This window comes from Thunnus albacares, chromosome 22 (genome assembly GCF_914725855.1).
Source record: "Thunnus albacares chromosome 22, fThuAlb1.1, whole genome shotgun sequence".
NCBI classification, from domain to species: Eukaryota; Metazoa; Chordata; class Actinopteri; order Scombriformes; family Scombridae; genus Thunnus; species Thunnus albacares.
Window position 1 is genome coordinate 22,386,915 of NC_058127.1, and position 24,587 is coordinate 22,411,501.

The following is a 24,587-nucleotide window of genomic DNA, read 5'->3' on the forward strand; positions in this document are numbered from 1 at the left end:
AGTAGGGGAGATGATGGAGAGAATGCAGACACAGATATAGAGCGAGAGGCAAGATGATTTTGTTGATGATGATAATGCATCCCCAGCAAAGTTGATAAAGAAAGAAAGAGAGAAATGGATGAGGGGAAAGAAGCAAGAGAGGAAATGTCCGCACAATTACTGTGGCTGCCAGAAAGAGGCTAATCAAATGGCACTTGGCACAGCGGGCCTCTGCTCCACGCAGCTGGTGGAGGAGGGAGAGAATGGGCTTTGACAGCAGGGAGAAAAGATGGGGAGGGAGGAAGTGAGGGCTGCAGAGGAGGTTGCAAAATACAGGGAGGAGGGCTTCAAAACACGGGGAATCTTGTATACAGGACAAGGAAGGGGGAAGACGGCTTACTGTAGAGAACGGGACACAAAATTAGAGATGTCAATCCTCGTGAATGTGGAGAGAGGGAGGAGGAAAGGATCGAGAGCATGAACAGCAAATGGAGGGAAATTTTGACATGCCAGAGAGAGCGAGTGGGCGGGTGGGGAGTGGGAGATGTCATATCACAGGTCATGATGCTTCTTCTTTTTGACAGGCACTGCATATAGTATCAACATTTACACATATCGTTCTTACACTACAAGCCGCCTTATCACCAAGAGCTGGGAAAAATAGTGTTTTTGTGCCAGTACAGTGTTAATATTGCAGACGCTTGATGAGTGAGAGTGTGTGTGTGTGTTTATTTGTGTGACTGAGTCAATCGCAAGAGCAGAGTTTAATAGAATGAAGAGAAAGCTTAGGCGATCAAAGCAGAGAGAGAATCTTTGCTGGCACTCGGCAGCAACAAGATGGCCAGTCAATGCTAATTTCAATAACTCTTTAATTATTGGTGTCAGAGCTCCTTTGGATCATTTTGTGCTGTGTGAGCAAGCAAGACAGAGAAGAGAGAGGGAGGAGAAGCAGTGAGATAGGGATTCTTAGTACTAAAATATTAATGAAATATGAATGACGGGAGATACAGGAGGTGAGAGGAGTGGGTACTGTAGATGAGAGAGGGGGGAGAAAACAGTGATGGAAACGTCTCTTCTGTAATATTGATGCTGAGAGTTTGGTTGTAGGGGGAACTTTGGATGGGAGTGAGGGAGGAAGAGAGATGGAAATTTAACATCTTTCTCGCTTACTCATGTACTTCTCTCTGTATCTCATCTCAACTCCCATATGAACTCTAGCTTTCATTTAAAGCCCACCCCACCCCCAACTACCCCCCATCCCCCCACCTCCACCCCGGTGCCCTCCTCCTCTGTCAGCTCTTATACTCCTCCCTCGTTCGAGGGAATATCTGACATTATGACATTGCCTCTTCTTCTTCCTCCCTGTTCTTCTGCTGTGTCACGCTCCTCGAATGGTATACACAATGAACTGATTCTTGACACAGTACTGTGCCATCCATCCATCTACATGTCACATTTTGTGCGACCCCAGATGCAAACAAGAGTAAAACTGTTTACTCCTACTCCGTTCCATGTCCTCTTCCCAGGATACATTATACTCAAATGTGGCTAATTAAAGAGGAGACAGGCGGCTCATCAACTAGAGGGAGCTTTTATTGCTCTATACAGCTCACATCAAGGATTGGAGAGTTACCAAAGAACCCCAAACAAAGCAGCTAAAACTCAGATAGGAGCAGTTTCATGTGGCAACTTTGCCTTTTACACAAGCATGGACCCTGAACCCATTAATGTGTGCATCAGACAAAATTGGCATGTGCCCAAAAAACCTTCTCCTGACTGATCCATGACATTTTTAAATACCTTCAAAGTGAATGGGATATGGCAAGACCTTTCTACCTCTAGAAAAGGCTGTCTTTAGGCTCCTCCACCCACAAATACCTTACAAACAAACCAACATTTATCACTATTCCCTATTATAGTAAACCACAGTCTTAGTCCCATCTGTAGTTTAATTTTAATGCAAGAAAATGGGGTTCAGTAGGAGTCCTCATTGCATCAATTCTCCAAGTGAAAAGAATGGCATGTTAGCATTCTGTGCAGCTAATTACCCTGAGTGGGAGGTTTCCAACAAACACTACCAGCCGTCTTTGTTGTCAGGATGCTTTCATAATTGTTGGCATCACCGGGGCTGATCAGTTGCATTTTGTGACGATAACACTTCTATTTATTTTTGCTGATTTATTTTCTTTAGTAAAAACAGACGTGATAATGGTTTTCTGAACTCAAAATGAACCAAGCATCATTTTGGAAATGCTATTCACCGAATTGTCCTCTGTTTATTTCTCTCTTTCATCACTACATTGGTAAATTAGGGGCAAGTCTAAAACACATGTAATTTAAATGTTAGTTAAGTATAACACCACAGTAAAACAGTGAAACTTAATTGCAGACCGTAAAAACTGTATAAAACCTGCCTAATTACAGTAACAAGATAATTATAATTTGTTACTTCCAGTCTTAGCTTAGCCACGTACCACTTTTCTTCTCTTAGTTGTGGAGAACAATGCTGGTGCTGTTGTCACTTAAAAATAAATTCATTTTTGTACCTGGAAAGTATGACCAACAATCCTTCTTCATTGATATACCCCTAAAAACTGATCTGTTATTAACTATAATAGAAACTACAGTCTGTCTAAAAACAGATGATTGGATGGATGCTTTAAATTAATGTCGCCATAAAGAAAGAAAGAGGTGGTAATGTTGACTACAATCTTTAGTTTGTACCATAGATATCATATGAATTTTCACATAATGCACAGCAGAAGACTGTCACTGTCTCTTCACTGTAAACAATGGCTGGAGTTGTCATAATACACCCTGCAGTGTCAAACGTACCTTATCATTTTAGTTCTTCATTCAAGGTTAGCTAGCTGAGCCTCGGGGAACCCTTCAGATGTCTACAGCGTAAAGAGTTGTGACATTGACACAGGAGTCACAGCGGAGTCACGTCTCCCGCATTTGACAAGGTTGTGATGAGGCTGCCATCATATTAAGGGAAAAGGCAGAACGTGCAGCACAGTTTTCAATGCAGAGAGAACTTGGGGAAGAAGAAATCTTCTGTTTGTGGATGGTAAGCTTAGAAAGAAACTCAACAATCTCTCTAAATACCCACAGGCCTGGGGAAACACATTCACACAGCAGCACACACAATAAAACTCCCACGTACACTGGCTGAGCCACTGCCCACACTACTGCGCAGAGGAAGTGTGTGTGTGTGTGTGTATGCGTGTGTGGTTTCACTGAAGCAGCAATACTCTTCTAAGCCTACAGATAGTCAAGGAGAGACAGGGAATGAGTGGGACAGATAGGGCCCAATGTCTAATTAACTTACTGCCTTCAGAGGATGTGTGTGTCCTTAAATCCAAGGCAAATGATGACCACTGGGGAGAAGGAAGGGAGGGAGAGAGAGAGAGAGAGAGAGGGGAAGAAGGAGACTGCAGTGATGCAGAGGAAGAGGGTACTGAGACATGAAAAGTACCACTGTAGTTCATATTAAAACAGCGTGCAACAAAGAAGCTCTATGTGAACTTTAAATATAGATTGTCCCACTTTTCATCAGGCATATGTATATTACACAGGGTTCTTCCTGTTATAGAATATAGGCTGATAATAAAAAAGAAAATACAGTGGGATGTGATTTTTTTTTTTTTTTTTTTTTTCCCACTGGCTGCAGTGATGATCAGCCAGTGAAAAGGGTTTTCCGTGTCAGCAGCAGCCATCAAAAAAGTACCACGGCATGCCTAAAGAACAGATCAGAAAACATCCTGATGCACCTACGTGAGCAGAAAATGCCTGAGCTGTTACACACAGATTTATAGCGAGTGATAGAGATGGTCCCGATCCTCCACAGGCAGAATTCTCCTAAGCAGTTGCAAACATGGAGACCTGGGCCAAATATTTCTGGGTAGAACACTGCTATGTGAATGATGAATACAATACAAACATCTGATGGGTATTTGCTCATATTGTAGGTTCAGTCTCTCCTAAACTGAAGTTCCCTGTGATGCCGCATCTACAGCATTTGCTCACAGAGTTGTTTTCAGTGAAAGCAAGGAAAGGAAAGTGTTGACAGCTAGTATGACTGCAAAAATCACTCTGTGAGACTGAAAAACAAACTCACTAAGGCACAAAAGACAGACAGGAAGAGACTGAGAGGCAGCAGCACAGGGAGATGGTTTATTAGAGTCTTTAATTAGACCAGACATAGAGTGCTGTCTGTGTGTATAACACAGGCTAGGCCTAAAGGGGGGAGTATAAGGGGAAAGTCACTTTCAAGCTCCACTAATATAATGGGGCTCCCGTGGGACTAAGCAGGGGGTAGTTTTTTTTTTGCCTCATTTCTGTGTGCGCACAAGTGTGTGTTCATCTATCACCGACAAAACTCTCCCTTTTATTCAACCTGTCTCAAGGTTGGCTCAAACAGCTGAAGACATCACTGCAGACCATGAGGTTAATGTGTGACTTTTTGCCATTATCATCCTCAGCAGCAGCGCACACAAACAGAGCCTCTTGCTAAGCCTGGTGTCATATCAGTCTTGTGTGGCTAAGCAGGCTGTTCAGTGAGATGTGAAATTGAAATGCAGCCTTGGTTATTAGACAAACAGGCCATCACCCGTACTGCTAGTTCACTGTCAATAGCCGCTGTAGCGTCAACTAACAACAGAGCTCATTCGTTGATTAAGAAAAGCTGTGCATGTTGTGTATGTTTATGTGTGCATGAGCGCAGGTGCAAGTTAATAGGTTTGCGTGTGTGTGTGTGTGTGCTTGCATTTGGGTACCATCAGCCTATACATCACTGAGACTACATGAGTGTGAAATATTAATCTTTAGCGGAAGTACAAATGAAAACATGACTTCTGGTTTAATATTCCATTTGAATCCATTAACCTGCTGACAGAGACATACAAACATTGATTTACAGTTATTGTGTGGAAACAGCCTACAGGGCTTCACCTGTATGTAGATAACAGTGGTATGCCCCAGCTACACACTGGAATAGACTTGAGTGAATGATCACTCTATTCATTGAATTCTGCACTAATTAAATTGATTCATTTAGTCCTATATAGGAAGTAAACCATAAAATAAGCATACTTACAAAGGCCCTGAATGTATTTTATAGATGGGTAGGATAAGGGCGTCTACATGAAGTCAAACTGGAACAACCAGCGGCAGAGTGTTAATCAGGAAGATCTGGAGAGATCCTGGTGGTTCGGTAACGCTTTTGGTTGATTTTTGTGGCCTAACTAACAGTATTGTGTCTTGCTGCAGGCTGAGCTGATAGAGCTGTGTGCTTGCAGATTCAGTATCTCCACATACAAACAAACACATTTTCTTTTAGGGCCCAAACCTAACCTGCAGTATAATTGAATGACCTCACCTTGGAGTTGCACACTCCTACTTTGACTTGACATTTTAAGAGCAGGTTTCCTGGTCAAGTTAGGCAGGTGTGGGTTAAAAGATATCGATTTTTTTTTTTTTTTTTTTTTTTTAAATTGGAGGAGGGTGCAGTCAAGTGTTCCAAAAAATATTCTGTGCGTATGAGAGATGTTTGCACTTCTTTGTTTATGATTTGTATGTAAAAGATTAAACTGCAGCACAGGTCTCGCCACTACACATACACACAAACACACACACACACACACACACACACACACACACACACACACACACACACACCCACACCCACACACACACACACACACACAATAATTCAGCCCCAACATCTGTCAAACCAACAGATGTGCATTCTGTCTTTCTGAGTGGGTGAGCAAACGATGCATTGCAAACACTCCATTTTACCAAGTCGTTAACTATTATACTTTAATTTTGAAGTCTTATTTATGTTAAATCTGGATTTATGGAACTATGGAGTGAGAACAATCAAATGCTGTTATAGCAGCATGTTGTTACAGCAGCATTTGGTTTAAACAATTTTATAGTAATGAGTTTTTGGAGCTGGTTTTAGTTTGGAATTGTGTCAAAAACAAGGTTTTGTTGTTTAGCAGTCATTGTTTCCCACTCTTCTACTTCACCCCACCCCTGAGAACATCCTTCCCTGAACAGAGTGGGTAGACATTGGCACCACTCATTTATTAGTAACCATGCTGTCATCACATCTCTACCCTGACTTCTTCACAATTTGTACCCCTCATGTGACTCTTAACAACTGCTCTAACTGCCATATGACCTCAAAAACTCTCATTACCTTTAGCTCCATGCCTAAAAGAACTGGCAATGCCTCTCGAATGAGCAGCAAAATGTTTTCAAAACTACACATCATGTTCATCTTCTTTTGACTAATTACTGCTACATACCACTTTCCTTTTTCCTCCCACAACTGATTAAGTTATGAGTCTGGTTCTGTAAATGGGCAAAACACTATCTATAAACGTCTGAACATGCTACAGTTTATCATATTGCATCAAAGTACTTTCTGGCCGGGAGTGGCCTTGTGCAATCATGATATCTGTGTCAATGACCCTAAACAGCTCCCTCCGAGTTGCTGCCATTGAATGCTGCACACAAGGGCATGACAATGATGTGTAGTTACTTAAGGAGATAAAAGCTTCTTTCACTTTCTCTGCTGGAACTTTGTGTTTTGGGGAATTGAACCAGTAGTCTTACAGTCAACTGCCCCACTAGTTAGAAAGAACTAATCTTGATATTTTTAGTTTTATAAAAGGGAGCTGATTTTGGAAACTGAACTTGGAGGACATGTAACAATTTACACAGAACTCCTTTAATTTTTCTCTTTTGTATTTGCTCTGAATTTTACATACATTTTACAAGCAAAAAAAATGCTATCTACTCTACTCTTCTATGGTATTCTATCTAATACATCAGCGGACTAAATCCCTTTTAAGCTTCTGTGTTCTCTTTGTTGTCCAGTCTCTGAACCTTCTGAGCTGATAATTTTACATTCACTTTCAAATATCAGTGCACATATTGATCAAGTATGAAAGCTTACAAAAAGGAGTTTTCCAAGAGTCTTGCTTTGCTGTCTGTAGGCATTGTACATTTCATTTCCACCCACAAACTCAGATTAATTCCAGAATTTAGTTTTTTATGTGTGGGCTTCATTAGGATTCCACCAGAGTACCAGAGGGGTACAAGTTGTTGTAAAAAATGTTTGTTGTTGAAAGACTTGCCAGATCCCTGTGGTATTTGTTACAATGCAGTTTTGACATGTCACCCTTATTTGTTTAATAGTTTAAAAGTTGTCAGATACACAATGCCAAATTCTCCTTTCCTTGCCTCATACCAAACTCTCCTCTTGTCTGCAAGCAGCCATGTTTTCTAGCTCCTCCGTGGGCAGTTACACAGTTTTTCGATACCAGGTTCAAGAGGTCAAATGCCTTTAGCAACAAGTTTCGCTCATTAAAACTTCCTCAGCTGAATGAATGCCTTATTAGCGGTTCAACTTGTTGGATTAGTTATTCCCTCTCTTTCAAAATTGGCATTTACTCAAGTGTGACTTGAACTTTCTTCTTCTTCTTATGTGTTTGTGGGTTTTTTTGGTTTTTTTTACTCTAAGCGATCGGTCTTACCCTTTGCAGCTTCCTCATGGTTACCATTGTACTCCTGTACAATTCTCCAGTACTACAATTTTCTATGGTCTGTAGTCTCTGTTGGAAGGATATGTGCTACTTCCATGACAAGGTGTCCCCAGCTACTTTTTTTCACCTGCCAGGGATGAGCTTCACAGGGTGGGTATAACGTACAGGAAGTTCACACTGTCGTCCTGAGTTTCACCCCCAACTAAGCAAGGCTCCTAACCGATCGGTAGAAGTTGCTAATGCAGCAACAATGATGTATAGACTCATCGGTTTCCCATACAGCTGATTGTGTTTGTTGGAATACATGACTATGGTGGAGGTACCTCTATGGGAAAGTGAACTAATCTTGGTGGTGTCAAAAGGTCAAAGACATCATTGGAGGGAAATGGAATGAGAAGAAGTATCTTGTCTCGCTGTGTACAACATCAATTACTCAGCATCCACCTGAAGAAATCAGACTGTCCTTATTTCCCAAGGATTATGTTTATAAAAGAGGAGGCCAACTCAATGCTGCAGCACTCATCAGCTTTAATATAATAATGGGCATACACACACACACTCACACTACTACACTAAACTGCTACAATACACTAACACCACTGCCGGCGACGACATTAACATATTAAGTAAAGCAGTTTACAATGGATAATTCTTCAGGCAATTTGCCAAGGATTCTCATACAATTAAAAGAACCCACATAAAACAGCATCAGGCACACGTCCAAATAAACGCATTGTCTTTCATTTTTCTTTGCTCTATTGGTAGTAATTTGTGATAAACTTTGTAAGAGTGTGCATTTCATTAAATTTGTTACATGCGTCTCTTTAGGCTGTCAGTTAACATTTTAATATAACTTAAGTCTGCTTTTTGTAAGAGTAGCTTATATATTATATGTGCAGGCGGTATGCACGTGATTGCTGTTTTTGAAAACGTCTTTGTGCAAATATGCAGAATATGCAAATCTTTTTTGTCTTATGCAAGACATTTTCACCACACTTCAATATAGAGTTAATGAGCCAAACCTGACCAATGCTCACTGGAGTCATAGGAAGAAAACAATCTATACTTCAGTATTCCACATGGTTTCTTTCATGTTGCTGAGGTAAAATATGAACGTCAGTCTGATCACTCTAGCAGAGAATGGCCATCTATGTGAAATAGGAAGTGTACAGTTACAGTTATCTTGGATATAAGTCTGATTTCCTATGGTAAATAATCTTGAGTTGGCAATTGCAAACAGCTACCACACAGTCACTTTTCATAGGAGTTACAGTTCTACCACCCATGGTATTGATTTTGGTTTTTAAAGTTGACTTTTCTGGTCCTAAAAACGTTTAAAAAAAATAATCCAATGAAAAGGTGGATGGAGGTGTTTAGGTCACTCTGCCCTCATCTTGATTCCAACACCGAAGAGAGAGGGTGTCTCAGAAATAAGTCTTGTGTTAACTAACAATGGCACTCTGTAATGTGATACAAGGTTATGTGTACAAGATGTGTGGGTAAGTGCAACTTGATGATGTGGGGGCTCACATTGCTCAAGCGAGGTGCATGTTCTGGCTCAAGTTAATAGGGCTTATTATGTACTTTGTCTGCCTTGCAATCAGCTCCCTGTTTGCTAAGGAGCCCACCATTCAGGAGCACAAGCCTATTGTTAGTGTCAGTTTATTTGACGTTTTCTTTGTGTCCTGGTTGGGCATGAACAGCTCTCCACTGTAATAATAAAAGAAATCACCTGCTAGACACCCACAGAGAAAAGCTCAAGTTTGTCATTTCCATTTAAAAAGTACCATTATACATTCAAATGCCATGAAATGCAACTGCCTGACTCTCTCAGCCCTTAAAACTATATATAAATAAGAAAAAAATAAATAAAAACAACAATAAGTAAGAAATCCCACAAATAATAAATCACTGAGTTATGTGAGTGCTTACTGTTCAGTAATCTAACAGCCTCGGGGTAAAAACTGTCTTTGAGGCAGCTAGTCTGAGTTCTGATGCTCTGTAAGCGTTTTTGCGAGGGAAGGAATGAGAACAGACCATGTGCTGGGTGGTTTGTGTCCTCCATAATACTTAGGGCCTTCCTTCTGCAGTGGGGGGTGTAAATGTCCTGAATCTGTGGCATTGATGTTCCTATGATTTTTTTTTTTTTTTTTTTAAGCCGTTTTTACTGTCCCCCTCAGTTGTTTGTGGTCTTGTTCAGTCAGGTTGCCAAACCACACCAGTATGCCTCCATTAAGGATGCTCTCTATAGTAGCCTGGTAGAAATTGACCAGGGTTTTTGTGGACATTCCATATTTTTTAAGGTATCACAGAAAGAATAGTCTCTGTTGCGCCTTCTTAATGACACAATTGGTGTTAAGAGACCAGGAGAGGGAGTCTGAGATCTGAATGCCTTATTCACAATTTCAATATGGACATCATTGATGGAAACTGGTGGCTGAACAGTTTTGGACTTCCTAAAATCAACAATTATATCCTTTGTTTTCTAACCATTTAGAGAAAGGTTATTGTCTTCACACTGTATGGATAGATCCCTCACCCTCTTCCTATAGGTGTTCTCATTGTTGTCATTTATCAGTCCAATCACTGTGGTGTTTCACAGTCATGTGTGAATAGATTGTAGAGTAAGGGACTATGGCAACAACCCTGTCGTACTCCTATGTTGAGAACTATGGCAAATGAGTAGCTGGTATGTGCTCTCACTGTCTGAGGTCTGACGGTCAGAAAGTCATGTAGTTTACAGATGGAATTACAAAGACCAAGTTCCCTAAACTTTATCACCAATTTAGATGGTACAATGTACAGAGCTATAGTTAGTAAACAATGTTCTGACATAGGCATTTTTATCTTCAAGATGTTTTAACTCAGTATGCAGAGCCAGTGATACAGCGTGTTCCACAGATCTATTTGTGGTTGACTGGAATGTTAAGGTTTATGTATTTCTTAACTAATTTTTCAAAGCATATCATTATTACTGAGGTAAAACAACAGGTCTATAGTCATTAAGACAGGATATAGGTGTTTTTTTGGGTACAGGCAAAATAAGGGTTTTCTTAAAGCACATAGGAACCACAGACAATGACAGATTAAAAATGTCTACAAAAACATACAATAGCTGACTAGAGCAGCTCTTAAGGACACGACATGGATACTGTTAAAAGAAAGAAAGAGCTGAGGAAAAAGGAACAGAGAGAAAGAAGAAAGAGTGCATATGAGGGAGACAGAGAAAGAGGTGGAGTGGAGTCATGAGGCTGCTGCCACGGTGTCTGATATTGCGGTTACAAAATGGATTGTTTCCAAGGCGACAGACAATTAAAGGCAACTGTTTTATCTCCATCAAACCTTATCCTTTACTACTGGAAATGATCAGTGGAGGAAACAGGACAGGCAAAACTGTCTCATGAAAATGCTAGACGTAAACTCCTAGAGATGACAGTGAGGGAGGGGGTCAAAAAGGTCCTCACCACACAGTGCTGACACGGTCCAACTCGAGACACACCTTGTTTTCAGTTTCATGTCAGGGTTATGAAACCAAACTTACAGTAACAGTCTACCAATGAAGAACACATTTTATATGCAAATCACGCTTGTTTCTGTTCTTACAAGCTCTACGGAAAGATTTACTCTTTCCTTCTTTGCCACCTGCATGCTCCTCCAGCGACCTTCAAATACTGTCAATCAAAGCAACTGCATAAGGGATTTAATTAAAATGAACCATGCACTCTTAAAATGTGACCTGCAGCTACATTTAAAGGTGGAGGAGAAAAAAAGAATCTAATCAAGTGCCTTTATGCCAAGGGCTCTTAAAATGCATGTCCTCTACGAGTCTATGGACTCCTTGTAGACATACATTTTTACTAATAAAGTCAAGTGGGTGATTAGAATGGCAGATACATGCACATTGTACAGGTAAGGTCTACCATACAATGTAAAAAGATGAAACCATGTTAAAGTAACTAATATATTGCCTCAAAAATGTATTTATTCCATCTGATTTTTATTTTATTTTAGATGTAATTTATTTTAGTTTGGCTAATCTTGAGCTAAATTTGGACATATATTCTCTACAACTTCTCTAGAACAGTTCCCACAACACAACAATCCACCTCATATAATAATGTCTGAATCCTGTAGTGTTTTATCCACTTGTATCACCCCCAGGAAATGTGAGGCTCTCTATCATCTGAAACCTGGCTCACCCAGATTTCAGTATCAATATTGTGTGTCTGTAAGGCTCAAGAAAGTAAGGCTCAAAAGGCAATGGAGACAACTTAAATGACTCATGCATTACCTCACTGTGGACAGCTCATTCGATATTGACACTGATGCTCTTTTGGTGGCATGCCACAGAACAAAAGATACATTGTAAATGATATGATAGTACATTTGCTATGGCTCAACAAACACCTCTTAAGTGGGGAGGAATGGTCAGTGCAACAAAGAACTTTGGCCTACAGCAAATGAGCTGGGCAGATTGCAAATTATAGCCCCTTCATTACAGGATTGCAATCAGTCCATGGATCAATACATCCAGTAATCACCTGCTGTACAGAGAAAGGAGAGTGGAGAGGATTGACGGTGGGAGCAATGTTCCTCTTTTAAGCCTTGTGTCAATGGCCCCACAAAGAGGCAGAGATCCATAAATGTATCCACAAATTACCAACTCAGCTAACTAGATAGTGTCACAGGCTAGGTCAGTGCTAGACGTAAAAGGGGGAAATAGAGACAGCAGACACCTATAATAGAGAATTGCTATAGGAATTCTACATTAAAATGTATGATTTTAGTGATTCATGAAATATTATTATACGTCATTTCATGAAAAACTCATAATAGCAATAGCATAGTGGCACAATAGCATTGTTGATGTTTTGGTCAAGTTCATTGCAAACATGGCAACCAACTAGGGGTCCTGTTACACCCAGTTCCGGAAAAAATAGGCGGGGTGACCAGTTGGGATAAAATAAAACACATTTGCCACGATGCAGCTTGGCATCATCTGGAAACATCTGGCATCATCTGCGTTAGCCAGTCAGGTGCACATTCCTCGACTAAGTACCTTGTAATGTGATTTTTGAGAGGAATGATGAAAAGATTGCAACCCTGATAAACTCCCAGAGTTATAAATTCTTGTTTCATTTTTATGATCGTTTCTATGAGAGTTTTTGTTCAACACAGTGCTGTTTTTGACCTGCGTGAGAGGCTCCATTCTCAGTAAAAAAGTCTGGGTCGGCTTCAAGTTGATTTGGAGGTCCAGGCCAGTTAGGTTTGATTCAAAATTGGCAAAATCAAGTATCTTTTTCAAAATCGATGCAAACCCTGTCAGTTTTGGTGGATAAAACCTCTCTGTATACTGTGTAGTGTAGATCTGTCTGCTGAGAGTCTTTAGTTCTTTTCATTTCTTTCCTCCATTGTGGCATGCTTCATGAAAACAGCTGTGGATATAAAAGGGAAATGTTATGTGCGCCAGAGTTCTATATCACTGCCTAGGTATTGAGTTGGTGTGTTTGTCTGTTTGTTTACTTATGTGGTGTTTTTTGATTTTTTTTTTTTTTTTTTTTTTTTTGTTCCCGTGCATGTGCAAGGTCTTTAACACTGGCCAAACGTTTAATAAACAAACTGTTTTTCCCTGCAGTTCATTGGCCTTTGTCTGTGCCTCAGAGCTAGCACAGGACACTAGCCACTGTCTGTGGACCCAGCAGGCCTGTTTGATTCATGAAGCAGCATCAAAGCGTTCATATGCCCCGTACATCTCCCACTACTTTCTCTCATCTCATTGTTGAATCGTTTCACCAAAGCTGTCGGATACTCTCTCTGCAGGGTGGACGGCACTCGTCGGAAACTAATAGAGGGTGACTGTATATGCACATGCGGGTGTGTTGGTACGTGTGGGTGTGTATGAACAGTGAAGTAATGTGATGTGACGAGTGGATTTGCCAGCATGTGGTCATCTAGAGTTTGGATGCTTTCAAATGCACACACATACATACACTTGTGTTATTCCATTCTCTCTGTTCTAATTCGCCTAAAACTACCTAATTACTCCTGATATGTAATCCAATTGGCCAAAAAGCACTATGTTAAGGTTCATTATGCGTTGACTAATGCACCACACAAGTTTGGATGGAGCTATTCATGCAGCTCATCTTATTAAACCTGCTCTCTCTCCCAGTCTGAGTGGAATCCAATTTAATCACACATGCCGCACTGTGCTTTTATTACAGTAATATCCACCAAAGACTACTACCCTAAAATGGCATTTTTGGGGCAGCATTGACAAACACAGATTGCATTTGTGTTCTCATGACATTTTATAGCCATTTATGATGCTGTGTTTTTCCAGAATGGTGACACTTGTTACAAATATCAGTAGATCATAATTCATGACATTGCTATTGCTAGCTCGCAAGCTAGACAGCATACTAACTTACACAACCTGATACTTATTCACTTGTGGCTCTGTGCTCAAGTTAAGCTATAGCAGCCTGTTAACACAGTATGTGTGTGTGGGTTGGACTGCACAATGGTCCAAGTCAATGGCATTGATTCTACACAGGTTGGAATTCCATCCTCTTCCTCTCTCCCTCCTCCCCTTCACTCTTTCACTGTGTATTTCATAGAAATGAAGTTCCCCTTTCAAGAACAATGATGTCGCAGAGAGCAAGCTGCTTGACACATCGACTGCAGCAAAGTCCTTAGCTATTGCCAGTGACATGATTGTGACAGAGGTGGCAGTGGAGGTTGAGGTCACTGAATCCATTTCGTGTATAAAAGTAGAAGGGAGACTGGAAAAGTGATTTCTTTAGGATGCGGTCTAAACTAAGTTGGATCTGGAGTGCTTGGAAAATGAGGTGATATTGCACTGATCCCTTGTTTGAAATGTCTAACTCAGCCAGCAAAAGCTACAACAGTACTATTTTTATCAGCAGATTCATGCCTGCTTTTCCTTCTTCTCTTTTGTACTTGCATCTTTACATTTTTTGAAACCATTGAACTTTTGAATCCGACGTGTAGGAGATTTAGCCTGAAGTGCAAGCACTACCAAAGGCTTCTAAAACCGGGTAGACGTGGGCAGATGACAAACATCGGGTTCCCTCATCACATCTGCTTATTCATGAAACAGTTGTTAGGTTATATTGCTCTGCCTAGACACGCGGAGTATCATTTTTGACCCCTAAAAATACCAAGTACTAAAGGTCTGCACCCCAATTGCATTGAAATCAAATACCAGAGGAACTCAACATTTAATTAATAATAAAGATGCTATTACGGGTGGCTAAATTTCAAATGAGTCATTTCAGTAATGTAGTCAGGGCCTTCTGTGAGGTTAATTGAGACCTTGACAGCACTCTAGTCTCTGCTGCGTGCTCGTGTGTCTTGTCTTACCTCTGGCTACAGCGTCGGCTCTTGGGCTTTATAGAGAGAGATTTGATCTGAGTGAAAAGCGTATACTGTTAGTGTGTATGTGTATGTAGTCACAAGAGTGCTATCATGGGAGCAAGAGGACAAGATAGAGATGTACAGTAGATGCAAGAAGAGAAACAGATGTATAGCGACAAGCACATATTCATGGGAGCTGAAGTGGTCTCAGAGAAGGGAAAGAAAAGTCATTCTTTATATTAGTTTTTGTATCTTGAAAGCCGAGGCTGAAGTGATCTTCTTTTCTCTCCGGGGAAACTGGGAGGGAGGCTTTTCCAGTGTTCTGCATTGTAGAGGAGGATCACCAACTTCCTGGAGCATACAGGATATACAGAAAATTACTTAACTCAACTAGCAATATGAGATGGATCAGTGTCAATTTCTGGATAATACTGCAATGCATTACTGGCTGCTTAGTGTTGGTTTTTGCTACCTCTGCCTCTAAAGTCGAGAATAAAAACCATATGATTGTGTTAATTTTGAAATAATCCATTGAGGGACATTATTGGCATTGTGACCAAATTAACTAGTGCAACCGTGAAAACCGTCCCACCCGTCCTCTCCTGTCACTCCCTGATCCTCTCTAGCTTTATCTCTTCCTCTCAGCCTTCTGTTCATTAAACAGACATAAACAAAAGAAAGTTTTTTGTTTGCAGCTCGTGTCTCTCCGTTGCATGCGGCTCAGTCTCGCTGAGCTCATGGAAGCAATAACAAGCAGTTTGTTACCGTTAACAGCCCATACTTTGGGAGGGGGTCCAACTTAATACATAATTGAAAATGGTTGCTGTGGTCCATTTGCTACGCTTTTGTTCTTCCTACATCAGCAACGCAGGCACCGCCAGGAGGCTGCTCTTGGGGGATTTGCTATTTTTTCTCTGTCATTTTTCCCCTCCATCTCTTTCTCTCTCTCCTTTGATGCCTTTTTTTCGATGACAATTCACACTTCAGTTGAGATTGCTCTAAATTTCTATTTCAGCCAAAATGCTCTTTTAAGTAGCTGTCTCTCTGTCTGAATGCCATTCGTCCCTCAATTCCTCGTTTTTACCACCACATAAAATGTTTTCTTTTATGTGAGTGCATGCACCCATATTATGTGGCTATGTTTGTCTCAAAGTGAGCTCCATCATCCCTTTTTAATGTTTCAGAAGTAGAGCAGTTAGAATGTCACTTAACACAACACTCGCTCGGCCTCTCTTCTTGAATCACATTTCTTTTTTCATATAAGATCTGTAAAGCATTTATTTCTTAACTCAATGTTAATGAATTTGTGTGATCAACTTTTCCTTGAGTTGGCCATATTTAACAGTCCATGGTCATAAAAGGTCACATCTGTCAAATGGACACAGTATTATCCATCACCACTCTTCTCCTCTCACCTGAGATTGCTCCTGTGCGAACTCGCTTGCTCATGAGATTTGGCTTTCAATCTGCCAGTGGACCACCCCTCTGGCTAGCCTCAGCTTCTCTCCCTGGGGAAATGCACCAAGGTCTTGGACTGATTTTGTTGTAATGGAACTTGAGGATAAACTAGATTTGATGATCCATACTGGGACCTCTCGGAGGTTTGAGTTTGCGGCCCCCCCGTTTCAGACCTAAACCTCATTACCTGAGGCTGATTCTTCAATCTGGTCTCCCCAAGGAGACAGAGGTGGGCAGGGGCAAACGAACACAGGAAGTGGAGTGTCACTTCAGATCACAGCTCATGTTAGGAAACCAGTTGATTTGTATCACTGCGGCGCGGAGAAGATTTGTGCCAAAGAATATAACTATATAAATAAACTATATGTACATATAATCACAAGAAACAGTATGGATTACTGAGTAGATGAATGCTAATTTTTCCCAGGCCCGCTGATGTAAGTGTCCACACTTTGACTCGTGTGATTGAGGTGTCACTATTGTGAGTGTTGCTGCAGCTGTACTCTCTGTTCTGACAGCTGCAGGTGTTTGTTCAGTTCCTGACAGATGCACATTGTGTCCTCCTCCTGCTGCTGTTAGGCTGCTGTTAGACATGTGTCCATTGTACAAACTGGCTGTTTTGACTGGCAGTGTGTGAACAAAGCTCACTGCAGTGGAAGGAGGCCATGTGCTACAGAGTGACAGACAGTAGGAAAGTTGTCAAACACCTTTTCTTCGCTTTTAAGTTTGGCTTTTTCGAGCTGCTCCTCTTGGCTCCACTTTGTCTGGTCTTGGCATTCATTCTTCTTCTGTTATTTTCTCTGCTGTTTCTCTTCCCCCCACCCTTTAATTCTAAAATCCCCTCCTCTCTAATTTCTATCCCAGCTGTTTGCTTTGCTCTGATGGAAGTAATTTTATTTCACACATGACACACTGCTGCTGCTGATTTACTCCAAAAATTACTCCACTGCACATGCATCATGCTGAAAGAATTGTATATGTTTCTTTAATGTGTTGTTAATTTATCCATAAACTAAAGCAAATGTTATTTTTGCCCTGTGAAGCTTTGATGATGAGAACATTTCTCGAGTCCATTAGAGTTGCAACAAGAATCAATATTTTAACATTGCAGTCCCTAACCACATCTAAATGGTTTCATCTCAAAATATTTGACCCGTGACATCTGGCACAGAGAAGTGATCACAATTAAGTGTTACATTAGTGTTAGTCCAGTGCTTTTTATTTATGTATGAAGAATACCAGTGTTTTAGGATTTACTCTGCTTAGAGGCGGGGTTTTAGACTTTTAATAGCAAGAAACAGCTTCTTTTTTTTAAGAAAATGCTTTTTAAAATAGTTTCTTTTAAAATTATGTTCCTTTGTAAGGGAAACACCAGTGTTCCTTAATTCTATAGTAGTTAAACAAGCTTCGGCAGACTGATTTTATGATGTAATCCTGCATTCATATGAAATTCCTTTTAACTAATATCCCTTTTTTTTCTTCTTCTGTTTTCACTTCCGCAGGTAAGGAAGAGTCAGTGGCCACCTTCAAGGGCAACGAGTTCTTCTGCTACGACCTGTCGCTGACACCCATCCAGAGCAGCACTGACGAGATCACGCTTTCCTTCCGCACGCTGCAACGCAACGGCCTCATGCTACACACCGGCAAGTCGGCTGACTACGTAAACCTTTCCTTGAAGAGCGGTGCTGTTTGGCTGGTCATCAACCTGGGCTCAGGGGCCTTTGAGGCCCTGGTGGAGCCTGTCAACGGCAAGTTCAACGACAACGCCTGGCATGACGTGCGCGTCACCCGCAACCTGCGCCAGGTAAACACTGCCCACGTAATCCAGGGCCACCGCAGTCGGAGTGGTGCCTCTGTCTGCTACCCACCTTTATCTTTGCTGCTTTATTTAACTCTTTTTTGCTGTCTCCATCTTTTTCTCTTATCTCTCTGTACATAGAGCACACAGGGAATGTTTGTCTCACCTTTCTTCTCTCTTCTCCTGATGCTTGCAGCCCACTTAAACAAAAGTTTATTTTTTTCCAGGTCGGCGTTGAACAGAAGGCAGGTGCCGGTTTTTGTTTTGTTTTGGGATTTTTCTTCATTTCTTTCTTTGCTTTATATTTTTGTCCAAAGCAACCAAAGATCCATGTCACCATCATATTCAAGGGTCATTTAAAGACAAAAGGTGAAAAGTAATCACAGACCTGATGAGAATAAAATACCAGTCATGGTGATAATAATTAACATGGATTGTAATGAAATCAAAGACAACTGTGCATATTTAAGGTGTTAGAGAGGGCATTGTTTCTGTGCTGTTAATGAAAAACTGATGAAAAAAAGTGTTCTTCTCAGTATGTATGCACATAATGTACTAGGCTACACAAATGGAATGCACCCTAATTTATCAAAGGTGACAATGCACTTAAACCCTTTCTGAACAAATTACCCATCGCATCTTTACAAACCTTTAATCGTAGCTAATGGAAAACAAAAGAGCTCTAGCAAACTGAATGTCTATGCATATGTGTGTAAATTGGTGTGTGCCTGTGCATACCAGCTTGTCTCAACTACTTAATTTTTGCACAATGCACAGCAAAGCACTAAAGTACATGTACATACAGTACACTCTCTAGGTGCTGGGCTCTCTAGATGTACTGGGTCATCAATTGGCAGTTGCAGATACCAGCAGTGAGATACAATCAATTTCACTTTCACTTGCCGTGCTTACTACTTCACATTTTTTTTGGTAATTGTAATTGGAATGAATGGCTTGTCAGACCTAATAATGGGCATTGTAAGTGGCCCCGAATGCAAAAAAGCCTGATGTGAATGCATTAACACAAAGATGGTGCATCAATTTCTTTTGTGTGCACCTGCAAAAACATCCCCTGAAAGTTGACAAAAAACAAGCAATTGTATCAAACTTCTGTACTTTTAGCCACTAAAGAAACTCCTCTCCACGCAAAATAGGACAACCTGAGAGAAAAGTGATTCTTAATGTGGACTAAGTGCTGTTAAATTATAGGGGGAAATTTCCATGCCAACCACACTCTGCAATTTCTGTCATGTTGCAATAATATTAATATATATTTGAGTGTGGTAACTTAGACGTGGAAATGGTCCAAGATTTGTGGAGCTGATGTTTTGTTAGCATATGCTGCACTTGCCTTAGGATAAGGGCAAAAATGATCATGTACTCGCAGACACACACACATACAGAGTCTGGGTCAAATATGTTCTCCTGTAGAAAATATGTGTGATCAGCAGAGTGAGACTAGCTTAATGAGTTTGAGAAGCCAACACAATTTTAAAGATTTACAGCTTGAGCCAACCCACCTACCACCAACTGCAACATAACGACCATTAGGCAAATGAGTAACACAGGCAGATACACACATGCTAGACTGAGGTCTGTCTGTCTGTCTGTCCATCCGTCCATCTACTTGCCTGTCTGTCTGTATTAACATTTACAATAAAATTTGTTGCATTACATTTCTCATTTTCAGTCAATTCAGGGTAGTACCAATACTACCAGTTAATAAACTATACTTTTGCAACCTTATTAAATATAGGTTTGATCACAAATATAAAGTATTATTATAAAGCTTAACTAGAATTTAAATTTTAAAACAAGTGGGGGAAAAGTCTGCAAGTGATTAAATTTGTCATCCAAAGTTAAATCACTTCAGAATTTACATATAAAGTGTTGCTTCCTTGAAACTATCAGGAAAATCTATTGCTGTTTGGGTGATCTCATTTTACTCATAGAAAAGTTAAAACAAAAATAATGCAAGTTTGTCTTAAAAACAAAAAAAAATATTATTGTAATATTAGTTAAATGAGTTGTCTTCTGCCCTGCAAGTTGTAGCTGAACAGATATGCATGAACCCTGTCCATGCCTTGAACTAGAACTAACCACCCACACCATCCTGTCCGGGTGATCTCCATTAACTCACATAACAGCTTGAATCCCCAGTGGATCATTGTAATTGACATAACAGGCAGCCTAAGTGTTAAAGAGCTCTCTAGATTTACACTGGACAATCCCACTGAGAGACACAAGGAGAGAGGTATTGATGACATTGACCACCCCTGACCCTGTGTTTACTCCCCGACTGATACCCAGCTGATCAATGAGCACTTGCATGCTTTGAGGTCTCATAGAAAACACATGCATTTACACAGTTACACACATCAGAGAAATTTGAGATTCAGACGCATTGCCTTTGCATTCATATGTTCACACAGTTGTTGAGAAACACCTAAGGATGACACCTGAGAAACACTTAAATGTGTGTGGGAAGTGTTTTCTTTACATTAACAATTACCAACTACCATTTCCAGTCTGTGAAGCAATTAACTATTAGGCTTTAGTTTGACAAATATGACGGTAAAGATCTCAGCAATAACCAATAATAACATATGAGCTGGTGCACAGTGCAAAAAAGAAGCACATGCATATTTCATGCAGCATATTTCAAAACTCATATTTAGTCAAAATATATGAATGAAAATCTGAAAGAAAAACAATCCGATTTGTTCCTTAGCAGGATCTTTTCAATCGTAACACACAGTGTCCATAACAGCGGCATGGCAGTGTGTTTTGTACTCTGACAAAAAAGGAAACTGAAGAAACACCAATAATCTGTATACCGTCTGTTTTACAGAACCATGGGAGAAATATGACAATTTATAGCATATACAGGATATGTACATGGAACACATTTCAATGCAGTGCTGTCCAGTATTAAGACATTACAAACTATTGCTTCCCAGAAAGTTGTTGAATCAACACTTCATTAATAGTCTAATACATATTGACCATTATAAGGCTTGCAAAGATTGTATTTATAGCAGGCCTGTTCATTTGCATTATGGTTTATATTGCACAAAAATGGCTTTCTCTCTAAAATAGCCCCCCCCCTCCCCATATATTGTTTTGTGTATGACATATTTTCAGATTATGTGTGGCCATACACACTTAAAATTGACAAATATGAATTGCAGACAGTTGTCCAACAACATGCACGCCTTGCCCTTCCTACTGCGGTTGGCGGGGTTTAGATTCTAAAAATACTGTTAATTAAGTCAATTTATCTTTAAATAGAATTGTGAATGTAAACAGCGCACCCACACAAACACATCATTATTGTTCTCCACTGCTCCTCACATTAGGGTTAACATGATATCTCATGCTAAAGATTGCCTGCAGTCTACAACAAAAGCATTACATTCCAACTGAGGTTATTGTACAGTCCTTGTGGTCTCAAAAGTCTCATCCACTCTCTGTCTGGTGTTTATAATGGCTCGTGCAACGTCACGCATATCTACTGCTGCATCAGTAAGCTCCAAAATAAGTAAAGCCTGTGAGCTTTCTCAAGCCTTTTTCTCTCTCTGACTCTCTCTCCCTCTGTATGTGTATATTCACCGTCTTTCTCCACAAAACCTATGAATTTGTCAGCTTTGTGCGGGATTAAAATGAAGCAGACAGAATTAGGTGAGGTGATAGGGACTCTCCACCGAGAGAGGAGAGAAATGAGAGGGGGTTGGGGAGGAAAAAGGGTATGTTATGTGCTTAACAAATGATCACAGGTGCAGAGCTCCCCTTGGTGGCATCTGACAGTATTGCAAGTGTGGATGTAGTATATGTTTGAGGAGTTTGGCTAATCCCTTTGGTGTACTGTTGATAGGCAGGCAAGGACACTTGCGTTGACCTCTCATCAGTGCAAGTCTCTCCCCTACAATACACACACAATCCACCCATCCCTCCCCACCTAACGCATACTACAGTTAGCATAAGCAGTAAGCCATCTTTTCCTCTTTATCCCTCCCTCTTCTCTCCCTGACATGATAATGTACCATCATGAAAATATTGTAGACTTCAGCATTGGTGACCACCCTTGACCTAACTCTCCCTCAGGGTCACACACACTGTCTAAACACACTGCAGAAAAAGGAAGGGCAAAGACAGAGATACAAGCCCTCATATCTGGGTGTCTTGGGAAACTATAGATATATCTGAAACACTGCACCAAAACAGAGCACAGTGTGAAAATAGGTCAAATATGAAGTGTGCAAGGACAACGACTCTAGTCAGCATACATCTACTGTAGCAGTAATAGCCCTTCTCTTAATGTATGCACAATGCATAGTTGAAATAAAAACTGCTCATTGTCTACTGTACTGTATCTTCCATGGGTATTGATTTTCTGATATTATTTTTTTTCAAATCCCACTTTTGATCTTCCCAGAAACCCTGCCAACACATGAACTAATCCACATACTGCTGTATTCCTGCAGGGATACCTTATCACATTTACAACTGGAAAAATCAGCCACAATTCAATAGAAATAGCTTGGATAGAAACTAAAACCACTGGCGCCTGTGTTATTATGTTCATACCCATTACTTCCATTACAATAACTCAAAGTCAATCAATCAGTTTGCATGTATTGCAGACTAGCAGTAATACAAGTGCAGATCAGTCAGTGTCTGATGTTGACTGGGACTGATGAATATTTAGTGGCTAATGTATTGCCTTTGAACTTAAGATTTACACACATGTTCAGGTATCAGCAGTGACACAGGAGTATCAAATGAAAGAACAGGAGTCAGCTGATTCAATTCATCAACTTTCACTCCTGTCACATACTCATTATTTCCATAGCTTTGCAATTTAAACCAGCAAATAGAGCAAGTAACTATTTCTGTAACACAACTTAATTATGATTACACACTAATGTGAATTTACTATTGTGGTTTGTATTCCTGTAGTCAAGCTATTGTCAGGAATTAATATGCCAGTCCAAGTAACACAGTTGATTGCACTCAAAGTTTGTCAGCTTTTACTTTATTTAGTAGTTCTGTTGGTTTGAAATTCAGTTGCTGCTGCTCTTTTTATGAGGATACAAAAGCGGTAAGCAAGATGTTCTCTTTAGACATAGTAAATGGAGAAGCCATTGTAGAAATAAAAGCAGTGCACTGTGCATAAACTATACAGCATAATGTAAAAGATTAGTAAAAGAATCGCCTGCAGTGTATGACAGGAATGTTTCACTCAGCAGCTCTATAGTTGACTGTAGTGTAGCTTTTGTGGTGGTATTTGTAGGACTCATTCACTTACCTCAAAGATATTGTCAATGTTTTGGTTTTTGTCCGTGGTTTATTGAGATTATAGCAATGCCAGGAAAAATGGGGAATGTCATGCTTTCGATCTAATGGGAAGATAGGAATACAGAAATACAGTAATCTATATACTAATGTATTCTTGGAGGGCCCGCTTCCCATGTTGATGATCACTGCAACAATCAGAAAGGCCTCACATCTCAACGTTCTGTCTGTATACTTAGCAGGCATTTGGGTACCACAGGACACTGTAGGCAGCCAGAGGAAACATGAGACACATAACGCTATGGGAAAGGGAATGTGTGCTTGTGTGTCTGTATTTTTGTGTGTTCATCAGAAGTAGAGTGTAAGAAAATGATTGTGTTCACTACACAGAGTGGGAAATGAAGTTTAGTGCTGCTATCTGAGAGAGGAGTATCTGAGCAGTGGGAGCATGGAGAGAGCACTGGGAGAGAGACAACAGTTTGTTCTCTTCTAAGAGAAAGAGAACAGAAGCGAGCTTTCTTTTAATTCCCCAATGTGACTTTACAACCGAAAGATTCAACATCCCAATGTGTCACAGAACTGGGCCAGTAGCTTTGCCAGCATCTAGAGAGAGAGTCCTTTGAACTCAATATATCTTTTTCTGTGAGCACAATTTTTCTTTCTGTATCACCGTCACCCTTTCCTCCCTTTTATACTCTCACCTACAGTATCGTTGGTCCTTCTCTTGTCTCTGACTGTCGGTCTCTTTCAGTCTACCTTGATGTTCTTTAAGTCCCTCCACTCATGCACATCTCTTTTCCATATAATTGGACCTTGGGTGGACCTATTGGATTAATGCATGGATCAAACAGATTTGCTCATGTTCTTAAAGTGCTGAATGTAGATCCCTGAGGTTCAACTGCCGGCCCTTGGTTCAGCTCGAGCAGGCGAGCTTTGATCTGCATTAGGATCGAGTTCAGCAAAGGCCACATTGAGAATGATAATCTGTTCCACATAGGCAGCAACCGCTATGAACTGTATCAGAATCCAGTGAGGTATTGCAACTTTGAGTAAGTGGATTTCTTTTATTTACTTTTGGACTAAAGAGCCTTAAAAATCCATAGAGTAAGGCAGATAGA

The 24,587-nt window shown here is 40.4% G+C and overlaps 1 protein-coding gene across 4 annotated transcripts in view; it reads left to right on the forward strand.

Annotated features, from left to right (window-relative positions):
* nrxn2b (neurexin 2b) overlaps nucleotides 1-24,587 on the forward strand; it is a 714,140-nt gene that overhangs the window by 294,966 nt on the left and 394,587 nt on the right. For all 4 annotated transcript variants that reach the window (XM_044341047.1, XM_044341046.1, XM_044341049.1 and 1 more), the window contains one exon: nucleotides 17,879-18,180. In XM_044341047.1, the coding sequence (XP_044196982.1) occupies nucleotides 17,879-18,180 (302 nt within the window). The remainder of the gene's footprint in view (nucleotides 1-17,878; nucleotides 18,181-24,587) is intronic.